Here is a 24,054-nt window from a genome sequence, read left to right as displayed (position 1 = left end):
AGGTTGCTGGAAGGAATAATCAGATGGACTGCAAAACCTCAGCAGAGGCCCAAGTGGATCAAGATGGACCTGGGATTCTCCCTGAAGGATGCTGGAGAGAAATATTGTGAAAATGAGGTTTCTCCTCCCCCTTGCCACTGGGCCTCTGGCTCACGAGCAGAGCTTCAGGCAGTCTCTTCCCAGTATCCTGAACACACACCAACCTCAAGATCCTGGGTCCCTTTCTCACTCAGGGTGACCTGGTTCTCAATATGCAAATCATATGCAGATTAGTGTGCTGCCCCTTCTCACTCAGGGTGACCTGGTTTCCACTCAGCAATTTAATCAGGTCTCACCAACTGCATATTTCTCAGGCAACTCTTTATTCCAGCCCCTGGGCACACTTCTTCTAGCCTAACACTTTATACTTTCATAGATCTTCACATTGAGCCTCCCCACACAGATACATGGGCTCAGTACTATACCAATACTTTGGGGACTCTCAACCCCCAAAGCTTTTCAGTGAAAAATACTTCCTGACATTACTCCTGAGTCTGCCTCCCCTTCAACCTCCCGTCTCCAGAAAAGGTTTGTTTGCGGATTAATACCTTTCAAATATTTGAACGTCTGTATCATGTCACCCATTTCTCCTTTCCTCCAAGGTATACATGTTCAGGTCGGCAAGTCTCTCCTCGTACGGTAAAGCAAATGCCATACCATTTTTGCAGCTTTTCATTGCACTGCTTCCAGTCTTTTTATATCTTTAGCAATCTATGGCCTCCAAAACGGAACACAATACTCCAAGTGGGGTCTCACTAATGACTTGTAGAGGGGCCATCATCACCTCCTTTCTTCTGGTAGTTATACCCCTCTCTAAGCAGCCTAGCATCCTTTGCCTTGTCACATTCATATCCTCTGACCCCAACACCCCAAGGTCTCTCTCCTGGGTTGAGCTTACTAATCTCTCCCCCTCCTATTCAATATTTCTCTTTTGGGTTTCTGCACTTCTTGGCATTAAATTTTAACTCTCTGAATTCAATAGGGTATCAGTCTGTTCGGTTTTCTTCTATAGTTTGAACTAAAAAAAAATGTAGGCAACCTTTTTATGTTAAATTGAGGCAGTGGACAAAAGAAATGATATTAAAGCTTGGTGTTTAAATTCTATTCTACTTTTTAGTTCTGTAAACTAAAGTGATGGAGGAATGCCATATGGTTTAGATTATTTAGAAGTTTAACGTTTGGGTTAAAAAGGTCAGAGAGAGAAACTTTCTTTGACCCCTTGTGAGTGATGGATGGTTAAGGCTAGTTCATAGATATTATTTTACCACAGCTGGAGGCCATTAAATCTTGAGGGGATCAGCAAAGCAAGGCATATTGTAGGTAAAAGGATTAGTTTAAAATGCTAGTTAGAAGGAAACAGGTTAGATATAGATATTCTAGATACCATTATAAATATTTAGATTGTGCCTTATAAGGAATTTTGATTTCTGCTTATTTTAGAATATGTTTTATTCTGTGTAATTAATAATTCTGTGTGGAATGTCTGTTCAACTCAGTGTTACTTTATAAGTAAGACTGCAGTTGAAGAGGTCAGCATCTGGTTTGACTTATCTACAGTCCTAGCGAGTTCTGTGAAGGAAGCTAATAGGTGAAAAAGGTCAGGACTAGTCAACTTTCTTCTCCTTGATTGATTAGCTAAGTATAGGACTGGCTCTGAAAGTAATAACAAACTATATCTGTATGCCATTAAGCAAGATGGCCCTTGACCCCTTAATGAATGCCAGAGTGCAGTTAGCAGTTTAAGCTATGACTGGGATTATGAAAATAATAATAAAATGCAAGAGTTCTGGTGCCCAATTGTCTAGCGTGAGAGGCCCCAGGTCATAGGTCAGTTAGGATATGTCTGGAACCTATGTAACTGATATTTTGAACATATGTATAGGGATGATTGGTTCAGACAGGGTAATTAATCTATTCTTTACCATCTGGAAAGTAAGGGGGCTAGGAGGGGGTTAGAACTGTATATAACTGGGAGCAGAAGCAGCTTACGTCAGAAGAAGGAGCTGAGAAGAAGAGAAGAGAGCTGAAGAGGACAGACAGAAGCCACAAGACACAGAGAGCTGAGAAAGAGAAGAAGAGACTTAGTGCTGATGTCCTACTTTGTTTGCTGGCAAATAAAGAAGATTTCTCCCTCATTCTGGTGTGTGCTGTTTGACTCCTGAAGTACCACAGATTCTGCTAACACTAGTGGTAATTCCTGCAACAATTCTTGGTGGCAGCGGTGGGATCCTGAACCCTGCAGCAATTTCTGGCACCCAACTGACTGAGGAACATTCGCCGGGTATGTATTCTGTATTGTAATCCTAGCTAGGAAACTGTAAACCAGCCCCTCAAAAATTGAGGGAAGGGGAGTCTGATCAACAAAGGCCTTAGTACCTCTAGTCTAGTGGAGATTAGTAGGGAAACCGCTAGAGCTTATCTGTATCTGAGAAATCTGAAATTGTTGGGTGGGATTTTCTGTACTGAATGTGTGTGATGCATGAATGATTAAATGAGTGCGGACTTCTTATAGCTGCGTTTCCAGTTAACGCGAGTTCAATTGGCCAGCGACGGAAGGAAGCGATTGTTGTTTGTCTACCTTTTGTCTCGGGAGTGTGGACCCCATTACCACACTTCCAAAAATTCCCTCCCTTTTTGTGTGTTGTAACTGTAAGCATTATGGGAGGGACATCATCTAGACAAATTACTACTCCCCTAGATTGTATGCTTAAGAATTTCAAGAAAGGATTTTTAATTAATGATTATGGACAGACTTTAAGCTTAAGTACTCTAAGAACCTTGTGTGAAGTTGAGTGGCCATCTATGGGAGTGGGGTGGCCCCCTAGTGGCAGCTTAGATATTGAAGTAATCCGGAAGGTCTACAGCATAATTGTAGGAGAACCAGAATATTCTGAACAACTCCCCTATATAGATTCCTGGGACAGCCTTGTGACTGACCCTCCCACTTGGTTGAAAACTTATATGGGATCCCCAGTAAAGTTCATGTTGGGCCGCGTTCAAAGAAAGATTATTAGAAAATCTAAACTGGAAGAGGGAAAGAGTTCCAGGAAGCCTACCACCCAATCGGTGGCTTCCGCCCCTATCCTGTCCGAGAAACCCATACTCTCTGATGACCCCTCAGATCTTGAGCCACCACCTTATGGCCCATTGTTGGGGTTCCGTGCCACCCCTAGAGATCCACGGCGTCCAGCCCAAGCCTCTCCAGCACAGGCTTCTCCAGATAGTTCCTCCCCTTCTGTGCAAACCCCGCCACATCCTAGGATGGACTTTTCATCCAGCCTCTACCCTCCTCTGCCACATCCTTCCCTGCTAACCTCCAAAGACCCGCTTTGGGCTCCACTCCCTGACTCCTCAACTCTCGATAGCCCAGCTTCTCCCTCTAGTACCCCTCCCCACTCATCAGGGGCCCGGCATCCCTTTCAATGGACTGAATCACCTGTGACCACCTCTCAGTCTATGAGGACCCCTCCTCATCCCTCAGGGGTTCAACACACCTCCCCTGAATGGGTTAGACCTGCTGCAATCACCTTTGAGCATGATAGGGGGGTAGCTCCTAGCTCTACTTCAGGTTCCATTCCCACCTCCTCGAGAGTTCTGCCCCTGCGTCAGGTAACCACCACTCGACCGGATCCTAATAATGAGGGTCAGGTTATGCAGGCACAGGCCTACCAGTATGTACCCTTCACAACCACCGATCTCCTGAATTGGAAGACGCATTACCCCTCTTATACTGAAAAGCCTCAGGCAGTGGTGGACCTAGTGGCTAGCATTATGGCCACCCATAACCCAACCTGGACTGATTGTCAACAACTTCTCCTGACCCTCTTCACAACTGAGGAGAGGCGGAAGATTTTACAAAATGCTGAGGCCATCACGCGAGCGCGTGTTCCCGAGGGGATACAGGACCCAGAGGAATGGGTTAGAACTCTGTTCCCTCGCGCAGCTCCAGCTTGGGATCCAAATAATGGACAGCACTATGATCTGTTGTCTGGCTATTGCCGGGACTTGCTGGAAGGTATGAGGAAAGGCATAAAGAGGCCCATTAATCTGGCAAAGGTCTCTGAAATTCTCCAAGGGGCAACTGAATCCCCTGGGGCCTTTTTAGAGCGACTAATTGAAGCCTACAGAACATACACCCCATTTGACCCTGAGGCACTAGAAAACCAGAGAATGGTGAATAGTGCATTGGTGGCCCAGAGTATGCCAGATATCCGGAAGAAGCTGCAGCGTCAGGAGGGATTCGCAGGGATGAATACCACCCAGCTAATTGAGATCGCAACAAAGGTTTTCGTAAATAGGGATCAGGAGATGCGCCGAGAGGCTGACCGGAAGATAAAGAAGAAGGCCGACCTTTTGGCGGCAGCCATTACTAACTCCACCCTTAACCGAGGTCGACCTCTAGCTAATGGGAAGCCAAAGTGGGACCCCGGACCGCCAGCCAGGCCTCGAGATTCCTTCAATCAATCCCGGCCACGAGGGGAGAATCCCAGACCAAGATTGGAGAGGGATCAGTGTGCCTACTGTAAGGAAAGAGGGCACTGGAAAGATGAATGCCCCCAGAGGCGCCAGGGACTGAGAAGGGGACCAGGAGATCGAGGAAGCCGAGGCCGAGTTCGAGAGGGAAGGTATTGTAATGGTATCAGTTTATTACTGAAATATGTAGCATATTTGGTGGATTATATATATACACCAATATATATTTGTGCAGCTCTTAAAAATACAATGCAGCAGAACTGGCTTTCATTCCAAAAGCCCTCTCCCCTCTCCCTTTGGGGAATATTTACAAGACAAAAGTACTGCTGCAGTGGCAGGGACCGCACCTTGTTTTTTCTCATTCCTCAAACAAAAGACTTAAGACTGCTTTAAAGTTTTAAATTGACTCTATTCCTCTGCCCTCCCACCTAACAAAAGATGGACTAAGGTGGACACCTGAATAAAACAAAGAAACTCAGGGGAACCATAAACAGGACATTTGCTTGTCAAAGGTATACCTGCCCCTCCCATCAGCTTCCAGACATGTGCAGAAAGGAAGGACTTGTAATGTGTATCTGCCCCAGAGACTGAACAGGACATCAAAAGACATTTGCCAGCAAAGTCCAGACTGTAAGTCTCGTGATGTCATAACACATGAGACCAACTCAGGGGTCGTGTGCAGACATGAGACTACATTAACCATAATGCCTTGCAAAATATCCAAGACATGCACACACCATGCTTCTCTGCTAACATTATAAAAGGCCTGGAAACAGCCCAGCTCGTGCTCTTGGAACCTGCTCCTCTTGGAACCTGCCTCTCTTGGGACCTGCCTCCTCTGGAAACCTGCCTCTCTTGGAAACTGCTGCTCTCTTTGGGGTCTGCTGATGCCTCCTGTCCTCAACATGTGCTCATCAATCAGCCGGACCACATAGGGTTACCATTTTGTGTCCTCTGAAAAAGAGGACACATGTCACGCCCCCCTACCCCGCCCCCGCCCCGCCTCATGCCCCACCCCTGCCACGCCCCCTTCAGGTCCGGGTTCCGCCCCTATTCCCCCCCCCGTCACATAGTCCCCTCCCCCCCATCACATACCCCCCCCTCACTTACTGTCTAGCCCTGGTGGTCTAGTAGCGTCTTCTCTTCGGGGCAGGAAAGAGCCCCCTCTTTCCTGCCCGGAGCGCTGCCTGCCCTTGCCTGCTGCATCCTCCTCGGTATGGCTGGGGATTCAAAATGGCCACCGAGAGTTGAAGCGGCCTCGCGAGAGTTCAACTCTCGGCGGCCATTTTGAATCCCCAGCCAGACCGAGAAGGATGATAGACAGGGGAGGCAGCGCTCCGGGCAGGAAAGAGGGGGCTCTTTCCTGCCCCGAAGACGTCACTAGACCACCAGGGAACATGGTAAGGAAGGGGAGGGGAGGGGACGGGAGACCACGCGCCGATCGCCCGCCCACCGCACGCACGCGCCTGCCCGCACCCGCGCCCACGTTTGTCCAGAAATCCGGACAAACGTGGGCGGGGGCAAAATCCGCCGGACGCCCCGGACATGCCCTCAAAAAGAGGACATGTCCGGGGAAATCCGGACGTATGGTAACCCTAGGACCACAGCATGCTTGTAACAAGGACTTGTAAGTTGATCTAGCTGCTACTTTGTTCTATTTTTATGCACAGATTACCTGTAAAGATTCCTCTTAATACCTACCTCTCGTGTGCAATTGTACATTAAATCAATCTTTTTGAAGCTAAAAATATGGTCTCTTTGTGTTCTGAATATATATATACTTAATATATTTAATTTATTGCAATTATCACCTTTGGTGATTGGTGGAGAAATTAATATCCTAAAACTTATAAATACAGCGCTTGCTCTTAAATTATAAACAGTAGCGAGTTGCTCTAGAGCTATTTTCCCCAAAATAACTCATTTCTTCCAACATATTAATTGCTGGAGAAGTGGGTAGAATTTCTTGTAACATATTAATTGGTGCAGAACGGGGGCAGGTATTCTGTGCTTATAGAATGAAATAGCAGTGTTCTTAAATTATATTTTTGTATTTTGCTGCTTTATAGAGAACTGAGTATCAGGTTTCATTAATTAAATTTCCGATTGATAAATTGATAAGGTTTTCAGGGCACTACTTGAGATGTTGCGCGTAATGGACATTTGGTCCCTGCCAGCGTGCCAATACTTAAGTACTTACGCAATTATGTACCTTATGTACTGTATAACAAAAATTTTAGGCATGCTCTGGCATAAAATAAAAACTAATTTTGCGGATAATTCTGAGGAAGACATACACACAGAGAAACACACTATTCTAGGTGTACATAACCCCACTGTGCTTAAGCGATGCATAGAATCCTCGGGCCCCAATCCATGGACCCCTAGCGTAGTGGAGGACATTAGTAGCATCTCTGATATGGAGAGCAAATTCGAAAAATATTGCAATTTATATTCAATTAAGGAAGGGAGCAAGAGAATTTCCGCATGCACTTGGTTAATGTGGGCCATGTGTGAGAAAGCCTTAAAAGAGCATGCAGAATTGAACGATAAATTACTAGCTAAAGAGAAAGAATGCAAGCAGGTAGGCACAGAAAAGGATTTCTTGATCACAATGAATAGGTGCTTAAATTATCAATTGGACTCTTCTAGGCAGCAGATAGAACATCAGCAAGCTCAGGAAAATCAAATGAAAACCCAAATTTTAGCTTTAGAAATGCAAGCAAATCAGGTCCCAGGCCTAAAACAACTAACCAGAGAGCTAATACTGCAGACGTCCCCTATAGGTGAGAATAACACTGAAAAAATACAGGATTCTCATGTGCAGATATCAGTTATCTCAGGCCTTCCATGTGCCCCTCCAAATACAGCCACAGCCATGCCTGTTTCAGCCGTGTTAAAAGTATCTGAGGCTAGACAGCTACCGGGTGGACTCATCCAGACGATCAGTTCCCAGCCCCTCTCACAGACAGATATAGAAGTGATAGCCAGACAAATAGGCAAGATAGACCCTGACAAGTTCCCCCAAGCTTGCGTGGCATTATGGAAATTAGAACAGGAAGGGAGGATTGATACAGAGGAATTAATTAAAGTGATCCGTCTCTGTATCAAACCTGAATTTGCAGAACAGATGGAGGGAGCTATTCAATTGGCAAGACAAAGGGGTTTCTCTTTGCTAAATTTGGCAATCGCTGCGAGTGTGTCCTTTGGCATGAGAACGTTCAAGATCTTAAATACATATGTCCAGCAGGGCAAAAATGAGGGTATTGAAGATTATGTAAGGAGGGCAATTATTTTACTAATTATGACAGGGGAAGTGGAAGGAAGAGATTCCAGAAGGCAGATCCCAGGAGATCTACTAGATGTAAAAGTAGATGATGAGAGGTTGAGAGAGATTTGTCAGGGCATGCATCCTACTATTGCAAGAGCTCTCTGTTCTTGGGCCCCAGGTGAGCCTGCCTCTGCTAGGGATTTGTGCTTGAAGGCCAAAAATGTACAAAGGTATCAGCCTTATGCAGTACATCCAGTGGCGGCAGCTGTACCCACTTTATACCCTGATCTAGCTCCATACCAAGAGCAGGCCTCCCAGGCCCCCTCACGGCATCCAGCTCCCCAACCCAAGAATGCACCACCTGGGCTGCATTCTGACCGAAGCTCCCATAAAGGTAAACCTTTAAGAAAAAAATCCGCTCCTCTATATGTAGATAATGAAACTCGCAGGCAAGCGGTTAGCATTTTAAAAACTCATGGTGAGAACATGGCATACTGGGACCAACAACCCCTTGATGTTCTTACCGCGCGGGTGCTGCAGGTTCTCTCAGGAAACAGGGAAGAGCCCCCCTCTGAAAAGGAAGAAGCCATAGCCGCCTGTCTGTCACTAACACACATGGTAGCCCCATCAGCCCCTCCATTAGAAGCCTAGGATAAGGGGTCCGGCCTGAATCGGAGGGATGCGCAGTGGACCCCACTCTGCAAACTGCAGTGGGACCCAGGGGGCAGACCTCTGATGTGGGTTGGACAAGGACACAGGAAAGTTTTGGCATTAGTGGACACTGGTGCCGCCGTAACACTCACTAGCTTTATACCTGCAGGATCACATCCCATAGGGCCAATAAATCTGTCCACCTTTGCAGGAGACACGAAAAGGGGGTACCAATATGGAGATGTACAGTTTAAAATAGGAGATGATACATTTCATACCACAGTAGTGCAGTGCCCTGACACATCCACTGAAGTGATAGTAGGCTCTGATTTTCTACACAAAAACAACATGGTAGTGGATCTATGTAATCAGATACTATGGAAATGCCCTCACTATGAGTGGCAGAAACAAATTGATCCGTATTATAAACCAAAGTGGCAGAAAATAGCAGGGATAATGCCAGAAGCAGAGCAGAGCAGGTGGAAAGAACTTTTCCCAGACCTCTGGACCACTAGTGCCACTGATTGTGGGAAAATAAAATCCTCTGTGAAAGTTAAGGGAGAATCTGTACCACCACAGAAACAGTATCCCTATCCTAGGGAAGCAATCCCTGCACTTCAGGGTGTTATATCAGATCTCATGAAACAGGGAGTAATTAGAGAAACCCAATCTCCTTTCAACTCAGCTCTTTGGCCTGTAAAGAAGGCTGATGGCATAAACTGGCGCCTCACAGTGGACTACCGAAAGATTAACAAAGGTACACAAACTATAGCCCCTATTGTTGCCTCTGCACTAGATATCTTAAGCTCCATCACCCCAGAGAGTAAGTGGTTTTCTGTAATAGACTTGGCAAACTGCTTCTTTGCTATTCAGCTTCATCCAGAAAGCCAAGACAGATTCGCATTTACATTTCAGGACAAGCAATACACATTCACCCGCCTTCCTCAAGGGTTTCATAATTCCCCTACCCTGTGCCACCTCCATGTTACACAGATGCTAGAAAAGTTGGGGGTCCAGGATAGAAAATATGTTCATTCATATGTAGATGACATTTTGATTGTGGGTTCCGACAGAGAGGAAGTTCAGGGTCGCACAGAAAGAGTCCTTGCTTTAATTCAGGAAACAGGTTTCAAGGTGAATCTGGGTAAAGCTCAATTGGTCCAACAGTCAGTTCAGTATCTAGGGACCATAGTGGGAAATGATGGGAGGCAAGCTGATACCCGTAAGGTACGTGCCTTGCTGGAAGCACCAGCTCCCCACGATGTCCATTCCTTGCGAGTCCTGTTAAGTACATAAGTACATAAGTAGTGCCATACTGGGAAAGACCAAAGGTCCATCTAGCCCAGCATCCTGTCACTGACAGTGGCCAATCCAGGTCAAGGGCACCTGGCACGCTCCCCAAACGTAAAAACATTCCAGACAAGTTATACCTAAAAATGCGGAATTTTTCCAAGTCCATTTAATAGCGGTCTATGGACTTGTCCTTTAGGAATCTATCTAACCCCTTTTTAAACTCCATCAAGCTAACCGCCCGTACCACGTTCTCCGGCAACGAATTCCAGAGTCTAATTACACGTTGGGTGAAGAAAAATTTTCTCCGATTCGTTTTAAATTTACCACACTGTAGCTTCAACTCATGCCCTCTAGTCCTAGTATTTTTGGATAGCGTGAACAGTGGCTTCACATCCACCCGATCCATTCCACTCATTATTTTATACACTTCTATCATATCTCCCCTCAGCCGTCTCTTCTCCAAGCTGAAAAGCCCTAGCCTTCTCAGCCTCTCTTCATAGGAAAGTCGTCCCATCCCCACTATCATTTTGGTCGCCCTTCGCTGTACCTTTTCCAATTCTACTATATCTTTTTTGAGATACGGAGACCAGTACTGAACACAATACTCCAGGTGCGGTCGCACCATGGAGCGATACAACGGCATTATAACATCCGCACACCTGGACTCCATACCCTTCCTAATAACACCCAACATTCTATTCGCTTTCCTAGCCGCAGCAGCACACTGAGCAGAAGGTTTCAGCGTATCATCGACGACGACACCCAGATCCCTTTCTTGATCCGTAACTCCTAACGCGGAACCTTGCAAGACGTAGCTATAATTCGGGTTCCTCTTACCCACATGCATCACTTTGCACTTGTCAACATTGAACTTCATCTGCCACTTGCACGCCCATTCTCCCAGTCTCGCAAGGTCCTCCTGTAATCGTTCACATTCCTCCTGCGACTTGACGACCCTGAATAATTTTGTGTCATCGGCGAATTTAATTACCTCACTAGTTATTCCCATCTCTAGGTCATTTATAAATACATTAAAAAGCAACGGACCCAGCACAGACCCCTGCGGGACCCCACTAACTACCCTCCTCCACTGAGAATACTGGCCACGCAATCCTACTCTCTGCTTCCTATCTTTCAACCAGTTCTTAATCCATAATAATACCCTACCTAGGGGGGTTCAACTTCCTCCGCTCCTATATTTATCAGTACTCTGATATTGCAAGCCCCCTGTATAGGCTCCTGCAAAAGAAAAGTCACTGGGAATGGACTGAAGAGCATGAGAGAGCACTGTCTAGATTGAAAACTGCTGCAGCACAGGCTCCAGCACTAATATATCCAGACCCTGCTAAAAGCTTCACCATCAAGTTAGCCACAACTGAGACTGCTTTAGCTGCGGTCCTTCTCCAGCGTAATCAACAGGGAAAACTTTGCCCTGTGGCATATGAATCACGTAAACTGACTGATGTGGAGAGCAGGTACACTGAATGTGAAAGAGAATGTCTAGCTGCTGTTTGGGCAGTTCAGACATTCCAGCATCTCTGTGGAGAGGCCCAAATCTCTATTTGCTCAGGTCACACTCCCCTCAAGTATATAATTTCAGGTGCCCTTACTGGCTCACACATTTCAAACACAAGACTAGCACAATGGACCCTAGTTTTAATGAACAAAAGGGTTCAATTTGAAATCCAGAAAAGTCCAAGCCTTTTAGCCCATGCACTGATTGAAACTGGGTCCAATCACTCTTGCCCTTATCAAGAGAATCTGCAATCTCCCCTGCAATGTCCCTCAGCGCCCCCTGTAGAGGAGGCTAAGACTTTAGTACCACCTAGAAACATTTGGTTTACGGATGGGTCCTCCTTTTGGGACAAAGGTATACGATATACTCAGTATGCAGCCCTCAGCATAGACCAGGAAGTCCTAAAAGGTAAATCTGATAGTCATTCCTCAGCTCAGAACGCAGAAGTATTAGCTGTCCAGGCTGTATTGACTCACACATGTCCACACATAGACACTAATATATCTCATGAGTGCCTCATAACGCACCCTTTAATGATATACAGCGATAGTGATTATGTAGTACAAGCCTGTTTAGGGTGGCTGAGTCAGTGGTCTCGTAATGATTTCTGCACTGCTGATGGCAAGCCCTTGCAGCAAGGACAATTGTGGAAATGGATTGGGAATTGGTTACAGTGTCATCCAGGTAAATTAATGATACGTCATGTTAAATCACACCATGACCCCCACCATTCCCTTGAAGCTTCTTTTAACCATCAGGTAGACATGTTGGCTTCTCAGATTTCTGCTGTCACTAGATCTGGTAAAGATACTTCTGAGCATATACCAGATCAAATATTTAGACAAGAGCTGATTTGTTTAGCCCACTCATATTTGCATGAGGGAGTAGAAGGAACCCTCAGTCGCCTTAAAGCCATGGCATCATGGCCAGGAATGAGAAAGGAAGTGGAGGATTGGGTAGGCGGCTGCCTACAATGTGCACAAGTTAAAGCAGGACAGACTAAACCAACACCACTTTTACATCAGAGAAGGGTAGGACCCTGGCACCGGTTACAAATTGATTTCATAGACAATTTACCACTGACCAGAGAGGGATACAAATACCTTCTAGTTATTGTTGATGCTTTTAGTGGCTGGGTGGAAGCATTCCCTTGTAAAAATCATACTGCACAGACTGCTGCTAATAAACTGTTCTCTGAGGTAATTTGCAGGTTTGGCACTCCTCAAATCATCGACTCAGATCGTGGACCAGCATTTGTGGGTGAGATTTTCACAGTCCTGTTACAAGCCCTAAATATAAAACACAAGCTTCATGTTCCATATCACCCACAGAGTTCTGGGCAGGTAGAGAGAATGAACAGGACCATAAAAGAGGCCCTCAGAAAGGTTGTAAATTCAACAGGCAAAGATTGGGCTCAGAAATTGCCTTTGATACTAGCATCCATACGCAGTACATCCCGCCTGAATTCACATGTAACCCCTTATCAGATACTGTTCGGACACACTATGCCACTCCTAATTTCTAGTGACTATATCAATCAGGACCCAAATGATGATGAGACAGACCCTACTTTTGTACAATATATCAAACAACTAGTAGAGGATAAAACCACTCTGCAAGCCAGAGTCACTCAAGCCCTGGAGAAAGCAGCTCAATCTAAAAGTCTACATTCCGCTATCAGCCCCCTCTTTGAAGTAGGTTCTCAGGTAATGTACCGTAAGCTCTTCAAGGGAAAACGGGACCATGCCCTCTCTGCAGGTTGGAATGGCCCTTATACAGTATCCAACCGTATATCCCCAGTGGTATATCAGATCAGCTTTCCACAGGGAAAGACAAAATGGGTACACATATCTCAGCTAAAGAAGTACACCTGATTGTTTTTCCAAATAACACTAGGTGTCCCGAGCACTCATGTGGGCTTCTGCGGTGACAGGAATATAGAAAAAGTTTTTGCAATGGCCCTTTGTAACACTGATAAGAATTAAAGATGTAGCTTCTATTGTTCTTTTAATTTTAAATGTAGCTTTATTGTTCTCTTGATTTAAAATGTAGCTTCTATTGTTCTTTTAATTAAAAAATATAGCTTCTATTGTTCTTTTGAACATTTAAGATTTAGTAATGTCTCTTTGCAATAAGTCAGATTTAAAATGTCTCTCTGTGATAGCTTCTGTTGTAATTTGTTTTTGATATAATATTGTATAAAGTTTAGAAATGTCTTTTTTCTGATGAGTGACTCCCACTGGAGTTGAAACTAAAATACTGGGTAAGAAGTTTTAAAAATGCCTCCTTATAATAGGTAACTCCCGCTGGAGCTGAAACTTAATATTGTGCTTTAATGTGAATTAACAAGATATGCTTACCTTTATAGAGAAGAAACTAAAGCCTAAGCTATATTCAGCTTGTATGCCGTGATCTAAGACCCTGAGAAGGAACTGTGAACCAAGAGAGGGAACCCCTACCAGAACCGGAGAGCCATGTGACCTACTAAATTAATGTATAATGTGTTTTTCTGTCTTTTTCAGAGTTCGAGTGTAAATCTAAGATTAAATCTAAGATTTTATGGTGCTAGGAATTAATGCATACATGGCTATCTCGATGCCTGTTCTACTTATGAGATAGTGCGCCTTTCTAATTACTATTAATATTTGCTAATTTTTGCTTATTGTATGCATAAGAAATAATTCTAAAAGAATGAAACTGCTTTGGCAATCCAAGATGGATGCCGCGTACGTTGCTTTTGTGTTCTACTTGCAGGTTAAGCTCAATCCTGGATCTGGAATGGACGATCGGAGACCTAAAGGCCTAATAGAGTTCTTTGTTTGTTTGTCATGTGGTCTCCATGTTTATATGTTTGTTTTATGTTATGGGGTACACAAGAAACTATAAGCAGACATTAGTAGACCCTCCCTACTAACAGTCCCTCCATTAGTTCACATTGTCTAAGAAAGAAAAAAAAAAAAAGAGACCATTTTCACTGGCAGACGAGCTATAGGAAAGAAAACCATGTTCACTATTATTGATATATTCACATGTGTATATTTGAAATTATGAACAAAGGTTTCTCTTTACATGATCTATCAGGTACAATCAGTACAGGGAATGTTTCTGACCTTTTTAGTTTATTCTACATTACAGCCAGGACGCACACAATGTCTCTCCCTGGAATGAAATATTGGCTGTGTGCAAAGCAAAATTAACATATCTTTTCTAAATTCTTTACAACATTAAACACATGAGTATTGTCTATTAAAGTGCAACATTAAACACTGCTAAAGCAGATAAATATGGTAACCTTTTACCACACTCATTACCCATAAAAGGTTTCTCTCTGAAAAATAAAAAGTTTCTCTCTGAAAGGTAGTCCATGGCACTATACCATGACTCTGTTTTTGTTTATTTGGTCAATGATTAAGTAAATATTATTGCATAGGAATGATAGGAATAATTGTTTTGTGTGTAAATTATTATAATTGCATACATATGTCTTTCTTGTTTCTAATGAAACAGTAGTATAATAGCTCCACATTTACACCCTTGCTTATGTATCACTGCTGTGAATACCTCAGTTAGCCTCTGAAATAGAGAATATAGGGAAACATTCACAGTGTTAGGAAACATTCATAGAATATTTTTCCTTGGAATGTCAAACGCTGAAAATATGACTGAATAGATTGTTCCACCCCATTGCAGTGGTAAATTGGTCAATTGCGCACTCTCATGCTATTGATTTGGCTAGCATACTGGGTAAGATATCCTGTGGCATAAACTTGGGAGCAGCCTATGCCCCTGAGCAGGTGACACAAAAAGAGATGGTCTCTGGAAATAGAGCAAAATGACGCTTGTGTGGCTGAAGTCATATAAAGTGTACTTGCAATCCTATTTTAAACCAGAGCAAAGCCATACTCTGCCACCTGACTGAACGGAAGCCTAATGAAACTGACCACAGAAAACTTAACCCTAGCTACCTAAATGTAAGTCATGAGCAAACAAAGTAATAATGATGAGTCTTTTAGCTTATAACAGTCATATTCCAGCTAAGGACATATTCCAAGATTCATAGTGATGTGACATAGTAGATGACGGCAGGAAAAATACCTGCACGGTCCAGTCTGTTCAATGTCCATTATTAAAAGATTCACCTCTCCCAATACACATGCCCATGTAAACAGTTCAGTACCTTTGCTATTGTTGTTTTGAAATTATGCTACTGTACGAGGTTGTTAGAGTTGTTTTTTTAATTTTAGCTTTTATAGTTCATTTTATGGCTCCTCATTCCAATATATTAAAAATTTATTTTCACTCGGAGCCAAGAGAGGGAATGTAATGGTATCAGTTTATTACTGAAATATGTAGCATATTTGGTGGATTATATATATACACCAATATATATTTGTGCAGCTCTTAAAAATACAATGCAGCAGAACTGGCTTTCATTCCAAAAGCCCTCTCCCCTCTCCCTTTGGGGAATATTTACAAGACAAAAGTACTGCTGCAGTGGCAGGGACCGCACCTTGTTTTTTCTCATTCCTCAAACAAAAGACTTAAGACTGCTTTAAAGTTTTAAATTGACTCTATTCCTCTGCCCTCCCACCTAACAAAAGATGGACTAAGGTGGACACCTGAATAAAACAAAGAAACTCAGGGGAACCATAAACAGGACATTTGCTTGTCAAAGGTATACCTGCCCCTCCCATCAGCTTCCAGACATGTGCAGAAAGGAAGGACTTGTAATGTGTATCTGCCCCAGAGACTGAACAGGACATCAAAAGACATTTGCCAGCAAAGTCCAGACTGTAAGTCTCGTGATGTCATAACACATGAGACCAACTCAGGGGTCGTGTGCAGACATGAGACTACATTAACCATAATGCCTTGCAAAATATCCAAGACATGCACACACCATGCTTCTCTGCTAACATTATAAAAGGCCTGGAAACAGCCCAGCTCGTGCTCTTGGAACCTGCTCCTCTTGGAACCTGCCTCTCTTGGGACCTGCCTCCTCTGGAAACCTGCCTCTCTTGGAAACTGCTGCTCTCTTTGGGGTCTGCTGATGCCTCCTGTCCTCAACATGTGCTCATCAATCAGCCGGACCACAGCATGCTTGTAACAAGGACTTGTAAGTTGATCTAGCTGCTACTTTGTTCTATTTTTATGCACAGATTACCTGTAAAGATTCCTCTTAATACCTACCTCTCGTGTGCAATTGTATATTAAATCAATCTTTTTGAAGCTAAAAATATGGTCTCTTTGTGTTCTGAATATATATATACTTAATATATTTAATTTATTGCAATTATCACCTTTGGTGATTGGTGGAGAAATTAATATCCTAAAACTTATAAATACAGCGCTTGCTCTTAAATTATAAACAGTAGCGAGTTGCTCTCGAGCTATTTTCCCCAAAATAACTCATTTCTTCCAACATATTAATTGCTGGAGAAGTGGGTAGAATTTCTTGTAACAGTATGAGCCTTCTGAATCTGACATCATTGGGATAGCCGAGATGGCAGAATGGGATGAATAGGACAGACCGGGTTCCTACAAACTGGGCTCCCAGGAACCCATGGTCAAGCTAACCATAGGGAGCCGCTCAATTCCATTCATGATTGATACAGGAGCTGAACATTCTGTTGTGACGGAGCGATTAGCGCCTGTGTCTGGAAAAACTGTCCGAGTGGTGGGAGCCACGGGGGTGCAGAACCGGAGGCCCTTCCTGACGACCTGTAGATGCCAATTAGGCTCACACACAGTCACTCATGAATTCCTGTATATGCCAGACTGTCCAATCCCTTTGTTAGGCCGGGACCTGCTGTCCAAGCTTAGGGCCCAAATTTCCTTTGACTCTGATGGCCAGACTTCAGTCTCCTTTCGGCCCCCGATATCCAGCCCTAAGGGCATATTGAGTTTCTGCTGCCCTCTTGAAGAAGAATGGCGGCTGCATCAGTCGCAGGGCCAAGTTGACCTACCCCTGGCCGACAGTTTCCAGGTCAGTGGGGTATGGGCAGAAGATAATCCCCCAGGGTTGGCCCGAAATATTCCTCCTGTCCATGTAGATTTACTTCCAAGTGCCCGGCCAATCCATCTTCGCCAATACCCAATTCCCCGAAAGGCTCTGGAAGGGATTCAAGCACATCTGAATCGTCTGTTATCCCATGGAATTATTCGACCTTGCCAGTCTCCATGGAATACGCCACTGTTGCCAGTCCAGAAGCCAGGGACTGAGGACTACCGGCCAGTCCAAGACTTACGAGTGGTCAACAAATCCACTATTTCATTACACCCTGTAGTGCCTAATCCATATGTCCTGTTGGGATTGATACCTTCTGGAGCTACCCATTTCACGACACTAGACCTAAAAGATGCCTTCTTTTGTATTCGGGTGGCCCCCCGCCAGTCAACTGCTTTTTGCCTTTCAATGGGAAAACCCAGTAACAGGACGGAAGCTTCAGTATACATGGACCCGCCTGTCACAGGGGTTCAAGAACTCCCCCACTATTTTTGGGACTGCCCTAGGACAAGACCTTAAGACTTTTAAATCTGAGCCTTCCAAGAGAGTTTTACTCCAGTATGTAGATGACCTTCTGATTGCAGCAGTGACCCAGGAAGAGTGTTTTGAGGCTACCAGAGAATTGCTGGAGTTACTCTTGGATGCAGGCTATAAGGTCTCACGCTCAAAGGCCCAACTTTGTCAGTCAGAAGTGAAGTATCTGGGCTTCTGCATCTCCCAGGGAAGTCGGAGACTGGATGTCAGTAGGAAGCAAGCAGTTGCTGCAATTCCCCAACCCAAGTCCAGAAGGGAAGTTAGGGAATTTCTGGGAGCAGCAGGCTTCTGCAGAATTTGGATTCCAAATTTTGCACTGATGGCGAAACCCCTTTACCAGGCCACAAAGGGGGGTGAAAAGGAACCATTTGAATGGGGACCTATTGCTCAACAATCCTTCATCGCCATAAAGAAAGCCCTACTCCAAGCCCCTGCGTTAGGCCTTCCTGATGTGGAGAAACCTTTCTCACTGTATGTCCACGAGCGACAGGGGGTTGCTCTGGGTGTGCTGACCCAGATGATGGGATCCTGGCAGAGGCCTGTTGCATACCTGTCTAAACAGCTGGATGGAGTGGCTAAAGGATGGCCAGCCTGCATGAGGGCTATTGCAGCAACAGCCTTACTGGTCCAGGAAGCTGATAAGTTGACCTTGGGGCAAGAACTGGTTGTTAAAGTCCCCCACGCAGTTCTCACCCTCATGGAATACAAGGGCAACCACTGGTTTACAAATAGCCGCATGGTTAAGTACCAAGCCAGTTTATGTGAGAATCCACGGATACATCTGGAAACAGTGGCTACATTCAATCCCGCCACTCTTTTGCCAGCATCTGAGGGACCACCGGATCATGATTGTATCCAAACCATGGATGAAGTGTACTCCAGTCGACCAGATCTTAAAGATGTTCCTTGGAGGGACCCAGATGTAATTTATTTCACAGATGGAAGCAGTTATGTGGAGAACTCCAAGCGATTGGCAAGCTATGCTGTGGTGACAGAGGACAAGGTGATAGAAGCAAGAGCCCTGCCCCAAGGAACTTCAGCCCAGAAAGCAGAACTTGTGGCCCTCATACGAGCTCTGGAGCTAGCAGCAGGACTGGTGACCAACATTTATACTGATTCCAAGTATGCCTTCATAACCCTACATGCTCATGGAGCTTTGTATAAGGAAAAGGGACTCATAAATGCCGCAGGCCAACCTGTTAAGTATGGATCTGAAATACTTCAGCTGCTAGAGGCCGTTTGGGCCCCTAAGAAGGTAGCTGTCATTCACTGCAGGGGACACCAAAGGATAGATACTCCAGTGGCCCGAGGGAATCGCCATGCTGATCGGGTGGCCAAGGAAGCTGCTCGAGGACCCCCAGTAGGTACTGTGACTCCCCTGTTCCAAATTCGACTGCAAGAATGGACGCCTATGTACACCCAAACGGAAGAGAAATGGGCTCAAGAGGAAGGTGCAGTAAGGAGACCTGATGGCTGGTTACATCTCCCTGATACCAGAGTTCTGGTGCCACGCCACCTAGCTTGGCCGGTGGTGTCTCAAGCTCACGACCTATCACACTTAGGGAAAACAGCACTAGCCCGCCTACTCAGTCGAGTAGTGGTGCTGGAAGGATTGGATAGTCTGGTTGCCACTGCCTCTGCCCGATGTACTCTCTGTGCCCAGAATAATGCTCGTCAGGGACCCCGTATTCCACCAGGAGTTCAGTCTAGAGGACTAACACCCTTTGAGTCCCTAGTCATAGACTTCACAGAAATGCCCAGGAGCGGTAGGCTCCGATACCTCTTGGTCATGGTCTGCACTTTTTCTGGGTGGGTGGAAGCATATCCTACAGTCACTGAGAAAGCCACAGAAGTAGCTCGAGCCCTCCTTAGGGATGTCATCCCCAGGTATGGACTGCCCCTTGCCATAGGTTCAGATAATGGTCCCGCCTTTGTTGAAGCCACACTTCAGGCCCTGTCCCGCGCATTGCGCATTACCTGGAAATTGCATTGTGCCTATCGTCCCCAGAGTTCAGGGCAGGTTGAGCGGGCAAACAGAACCTTGAAAAATAGCCTAGCAAAGATTTGTCAGGAAACCCAACTGAAATGGCCACAGGCACTGCCACTAGCCCTCTTCCGCCTCCGATGCACCCCAACTAAAGGAACAGCCCTCTCTCCCTTTGAAATTGTGTATGGGAAGCCCCCAGCCATTTTGCAGGGAATTAAGGGAGACATAGGGACTTTAGGGTCCGCCCAGGTGCAGGAGCAGGTAGCCCTTTTGGGCAGGATAATTTCTGAGCTTCAGTCTTATGTGAGAGAAATAAACCCTGTCCCCTTCCAGGCTCAGGTACATTCCTTCCTGCCAGGGGATAGAGTTTGGGTGAAAGACTGGAGGCTCCAGCCTTTGGGGCCCCGATGGAAAGGACCTTTTACTGTTTTGCTTTCTACCCCTACAGCTGTGAAGGTCGCAGGGATAACTCCATGGGTCCATTGGTCTCGAATCAAGTCTGCTGACCAGACTGAGCCCAGCACGGATCAGACGGAGCCTAAACAGTGGAGAGCAGAAAGTGATCCAGCGGAGCCATTGAAGCTGCGCTTGACCCGAACCAAAGAATCTACTAGCTGAAAAGAAGGGTCAACTGCATACCGCAGGAGCTGCTGAACTTTGGCCTCATACTGAGACTCTTTCTTGCCTGATTCTGGCTTTCTTAGAATTTGAGAGCTTGATCCTTGTCAGTTGAGGTTCTATCCCAACTGGTATAAGAACTCAAAGACTGAGAACATTATATTAGAGTAATCTGTGGTTAGCACAGACTGTTGGAATATTATTGCTTAATTAGTTTGCTGTATTTGTTTTAGATTAGGAAGAAAGAAAATGTTAGTAATTTGGGTGCTTTTGTTGTTTTCTACTCCTTGCCTCCTTGTTCCTAATACCCCAACTCGCTCCAACCTTTGGTTACACTCTGTCCAGGAACTAATTAGCCAGGCAAAGATTACTTCCCCTTGTATTGTGTGTTCCCGATTTTCTCCTTATACCACAGATGTCCCAGCTGTTCCTGTCCCTGTGCCGCTTACAGCACTTATACCTCCCTACTTTTCGAGTTCAGGCCCTTGGAGCCAGGATTATACTTGGTGGTCCTTTTATAATGCTACCTCCCCCTCTGAATCTTCTCTAAGGCCAGTTTTTACGTCTCCCTATCCAGCTTCTGGAGTGTTTTGTTTAACAAGAAACATCTCAACTGTTCTTCCCATTCCCTGTAACTATACTAATGTTCTCCCAGAGAAGGGGGAATCTGTGTGGGTAGTCTCTCCAGGTACTCCTATGTGCCCTACTACCGTACCTGTAGATTATGACCCAGGTGATTATCTGGCTCCTAACCGTACTACTGAGAAGACTATAGTGTCCCGGCTTATTTTCTACTTTCATAAGTCCCCGGGGTATGGTAAAATTATGTATAATCATACCTGATAATTTTCTTTCCATTAATCATAGCTTATCAATCCATAGACTGGTGGGTTGTGTCCATCTACCAGCAGGTGGAGATAGAGAGCAAACTTTTGCCTCCCTATATGTGGTCATGTGCTGCCGGAAACTCCTCAGTATGTCGATATCAAAGCTCCATCTGCAGGACTCAGCACTTAGAGAATTACACCCACGAAGGGACACTCTGCCCAGCTCACCACCGCCGAAACGGGGGAGGGGAATTAACCCAGCTCATCCCCGCGGAGCGGGGGAGGGACACCACACCCGCCGATGCGGGGGGATCTGGCTTATCCTGCAACCGCAACCGCGGGAGGAGCTGACTTGTACCCCTCCCGCTTCAGCGGTGTTAGGGTCAAACTGCCCTACAGCCGCACGAAGCGGGAGGGAGTGCCGGCAGAATTTTAAGTCTCAATCCAGCCCCGTAAAACGGAGGGGAGAGGAATGCAGCAGCTCACTGTAACACAAACTCGTCTTAACTCTTGAAGAATCCAAGTGAAAAAACTTGAACACGAAGTCTTTCTGAAGTAACTGAAGACTGAACTTGAACCTGAAATGCAACCAGAATAAAAACAGTACAGATATCTGGGAGGGGCTATGGATTGATCAGCTATGATTAATGGAAAGAAAATTATCAGGTATGATTATACATAATTTTACCTTCCATATCATCAAGCTGATCAATCCATAGACTGGTGGGATGTACCGAAGCAGTACTCACCCAGGGCGGGACATAGAAATCCCTGACCGCAACACTGAAGCTCCAAACCGGGCCTCCGCCCGAGCAGCCACAGTCAAGCGGTAATGCTTGGAGAATGTATGGGCCGAAGCCCAAGTTGCCGCCTTGCATATCTCTTCCAAGGAGACGGAACCGGCCTCTGCCATCGAGGCCGCCTGAGCTCTTGTGGAGTGAGCCTTCAGCTGGATAGGCGGCACCTTCCCCGCGGCCACATAAGCCGCTGCAATGGCTTCCTTGACCCATCTTGCCACTGTAGGCTTAGCAGCCTGCAGACCCCTACGAGGACCTGCATACAGGACAAACAGATGATCCGATTTCCGGAAATCATTGGTCACTTCCAAGTATCTGATGATGACTCGTCTCACATCCAGATATTTAAGAGCAGAGTACTCCTCTGGGTAGTCCTCCCTACGAAAGGAAGGGAGACAGAGCTGCTGATTCACATGGAAGCGAGAAACAATCTTGGGCAGAAAGGAAGGCACTGTGCGAATAGTCACTCCTGCCTCAGTGAACTGCAGAAAAGGCTCTCGACATGAGAGCGCCTGGAGCTCGGAAACTCTTCTGGCTGAAGTGATAGCCACCAAAAAGACTGCTTTCAACGTCAGGTCTTTCAGAGATGCCCTTGACAAGGGTTCAAACGGCGGCTTCTGCAATGCTCTTAGCACCAGGTTGAGATTCCACGCAGGCACCACTGAGTGCAGAGGAGGGCGCAGGTGATTAACTCCCTTGAGAAAGCGCACCACATCTGGCTGCGAAGCCAGGGAAGCACCCTTCAGGCGGCCCCTGAAGCAAGCCAGAGCTGCTACCTGGACTTTAAGGGAACTGAGCGACAGGCCTTTGTCCAGACCTTCTTGCAGGAACGCCAACACTGAAGAAATTGGAGCAGTGAAAGGAGAAAGTGAGCCTGCTTCACACCACGCTGCAAAGATACGCCAAACCCTGGCGTAAGCAGTAGAAGTAGAGCGCTTCCTCGCTCTCAGCATAGTGGCGATGACCTTGTCTGAGAAGCCCTTCTTCCTCAGACGCTGCCGCTCAATAGCCAGGCCGTAAGACCAAAGGGGGAGGGATCCTCCATCACCACGGGACCCTGATGTAACAGGCCCTGCTCCACTGGCAGCCGCAGAGGATCGTCGACTGAGAGCCTGATCAAGTCCGCATACCAGGGACGTCTGGGCCAATCCGGACCCACCAGGATTACCCTGCCGGGATGCTTTGCCACCCGGTCTAGCACCCTGCCCAACATGGGCCAGGGCGGGAACACATAGAGAAGCTCTTGTGTCGGCCACTGTTGGAGAAGAGCATCTACTCCCAGGGATCGAGGGTCCCGTCCTCTGCTGAAAAAGCGCGGCACTTGGCAATTGACCGATGACGCCATCAGATCTAGGCTCGGCTGGCCCCAGCGCTTCGTGATGTCCAAGAACGCCTGAGCAGATAGCTGCCACTCTCCGGGCTCCAAGGTATGGCGACTGAGAAAGTCCGCCTTGACATTCATGACTCCGGCAATGTGGGCCGCTGACAGCTGTTCCAGGTTCGCTTCTGCCCACTGGCATAGACTCATAGCCTCCTTGGCTAGAGGGGCGCTCTTGGTACCTCCCTGGCGGTTGACATAGGCCACAGCCGTGGTATTGTCCGACAGGACCCGTACAGGCTTCAACACCAGAACCGGGATGAACTCCAAAAGCGCCAACCGAATGGCTCTGAGTTCCAGGAGGTTGATAGACCACTTTGCCTCTGCAGGAGACCAGAGCCCCTGCGCTGTCCTTCCCAACAGTGGGCTCCCCAGCCCGACAAAGAGGCGTCCGTCGTGACGACAATCCACTCTGGGGTCACCAGAGGCATTCCCGCAGACAACTTGTCTGTCTGCATCCACCAGCTCAGCGCCTTGCGCACTGCTGGATCCAAGGGAAGGCGCACAGCATAATCCTCCGACATTGGAGTCCAGCGCTGCAGCAGAGAGTGTTGAAGTGGTCTCATATGAGCCCTGGCCCAGGGCACTACTTCCATCGTGGCCGTCATAAAGCCCAACAGCTGCACATAGTCCCAAGCCCGAAGAGGAGAGGCTACTAGGAAC

At 46.2% G+C, this 24,054-nt stretch overlaps 1 protein-coding gene across 1 annotated transcript; it reads left to right on the top strand.

Annotated features, from left to right (window-relative positions):
* Nucleotides 1-3,714: 3,714 nt before the first annotated feature.
* LOC115481414 lies at nucleotides 3,715-19,132 on the top strand (the record flags this gene model as incomplete). Its single annotated transcript, XM_030220502.1, is given in 7 exon segments — nucleotides 3,715-4,182; nucleotides 7,340-8,177; nucleotides 8,646-9,600; nucleotides 10,963-11,202; nucleotides 12,454-12,949; nucleotides 16,999-17,625; nucleotides 17,627-19,132. Coding segments are annotated over 7 exon segments (5,130 nt in total), but the record flags the coding sequence as incomplete, so codon positions are not given.
* Between the last annotated feature and the right edge of the window lie 4,922 nt (nucleotides 19,133-24,054).

This window comes from Microcaecilia unicolor, chromosome 12, assembly GCF_901765095.1.
Source record: "Microcaecilia unicolor chromosome 12, aMicUni1.1, whole genome shotgun sequence".
Lineage (NCBI taxonomy): Eukaryota > Metazoa > Chordata > Amphibia > Gymnophiona > Siphonopidae > Microcaecilia > Microcaecilia unicolor.
The sequence above is the reverse complement of the archived record's forward strand: the minus strand, read 5'-3'. Positions and strand labels throughout refer to the sequence as shown.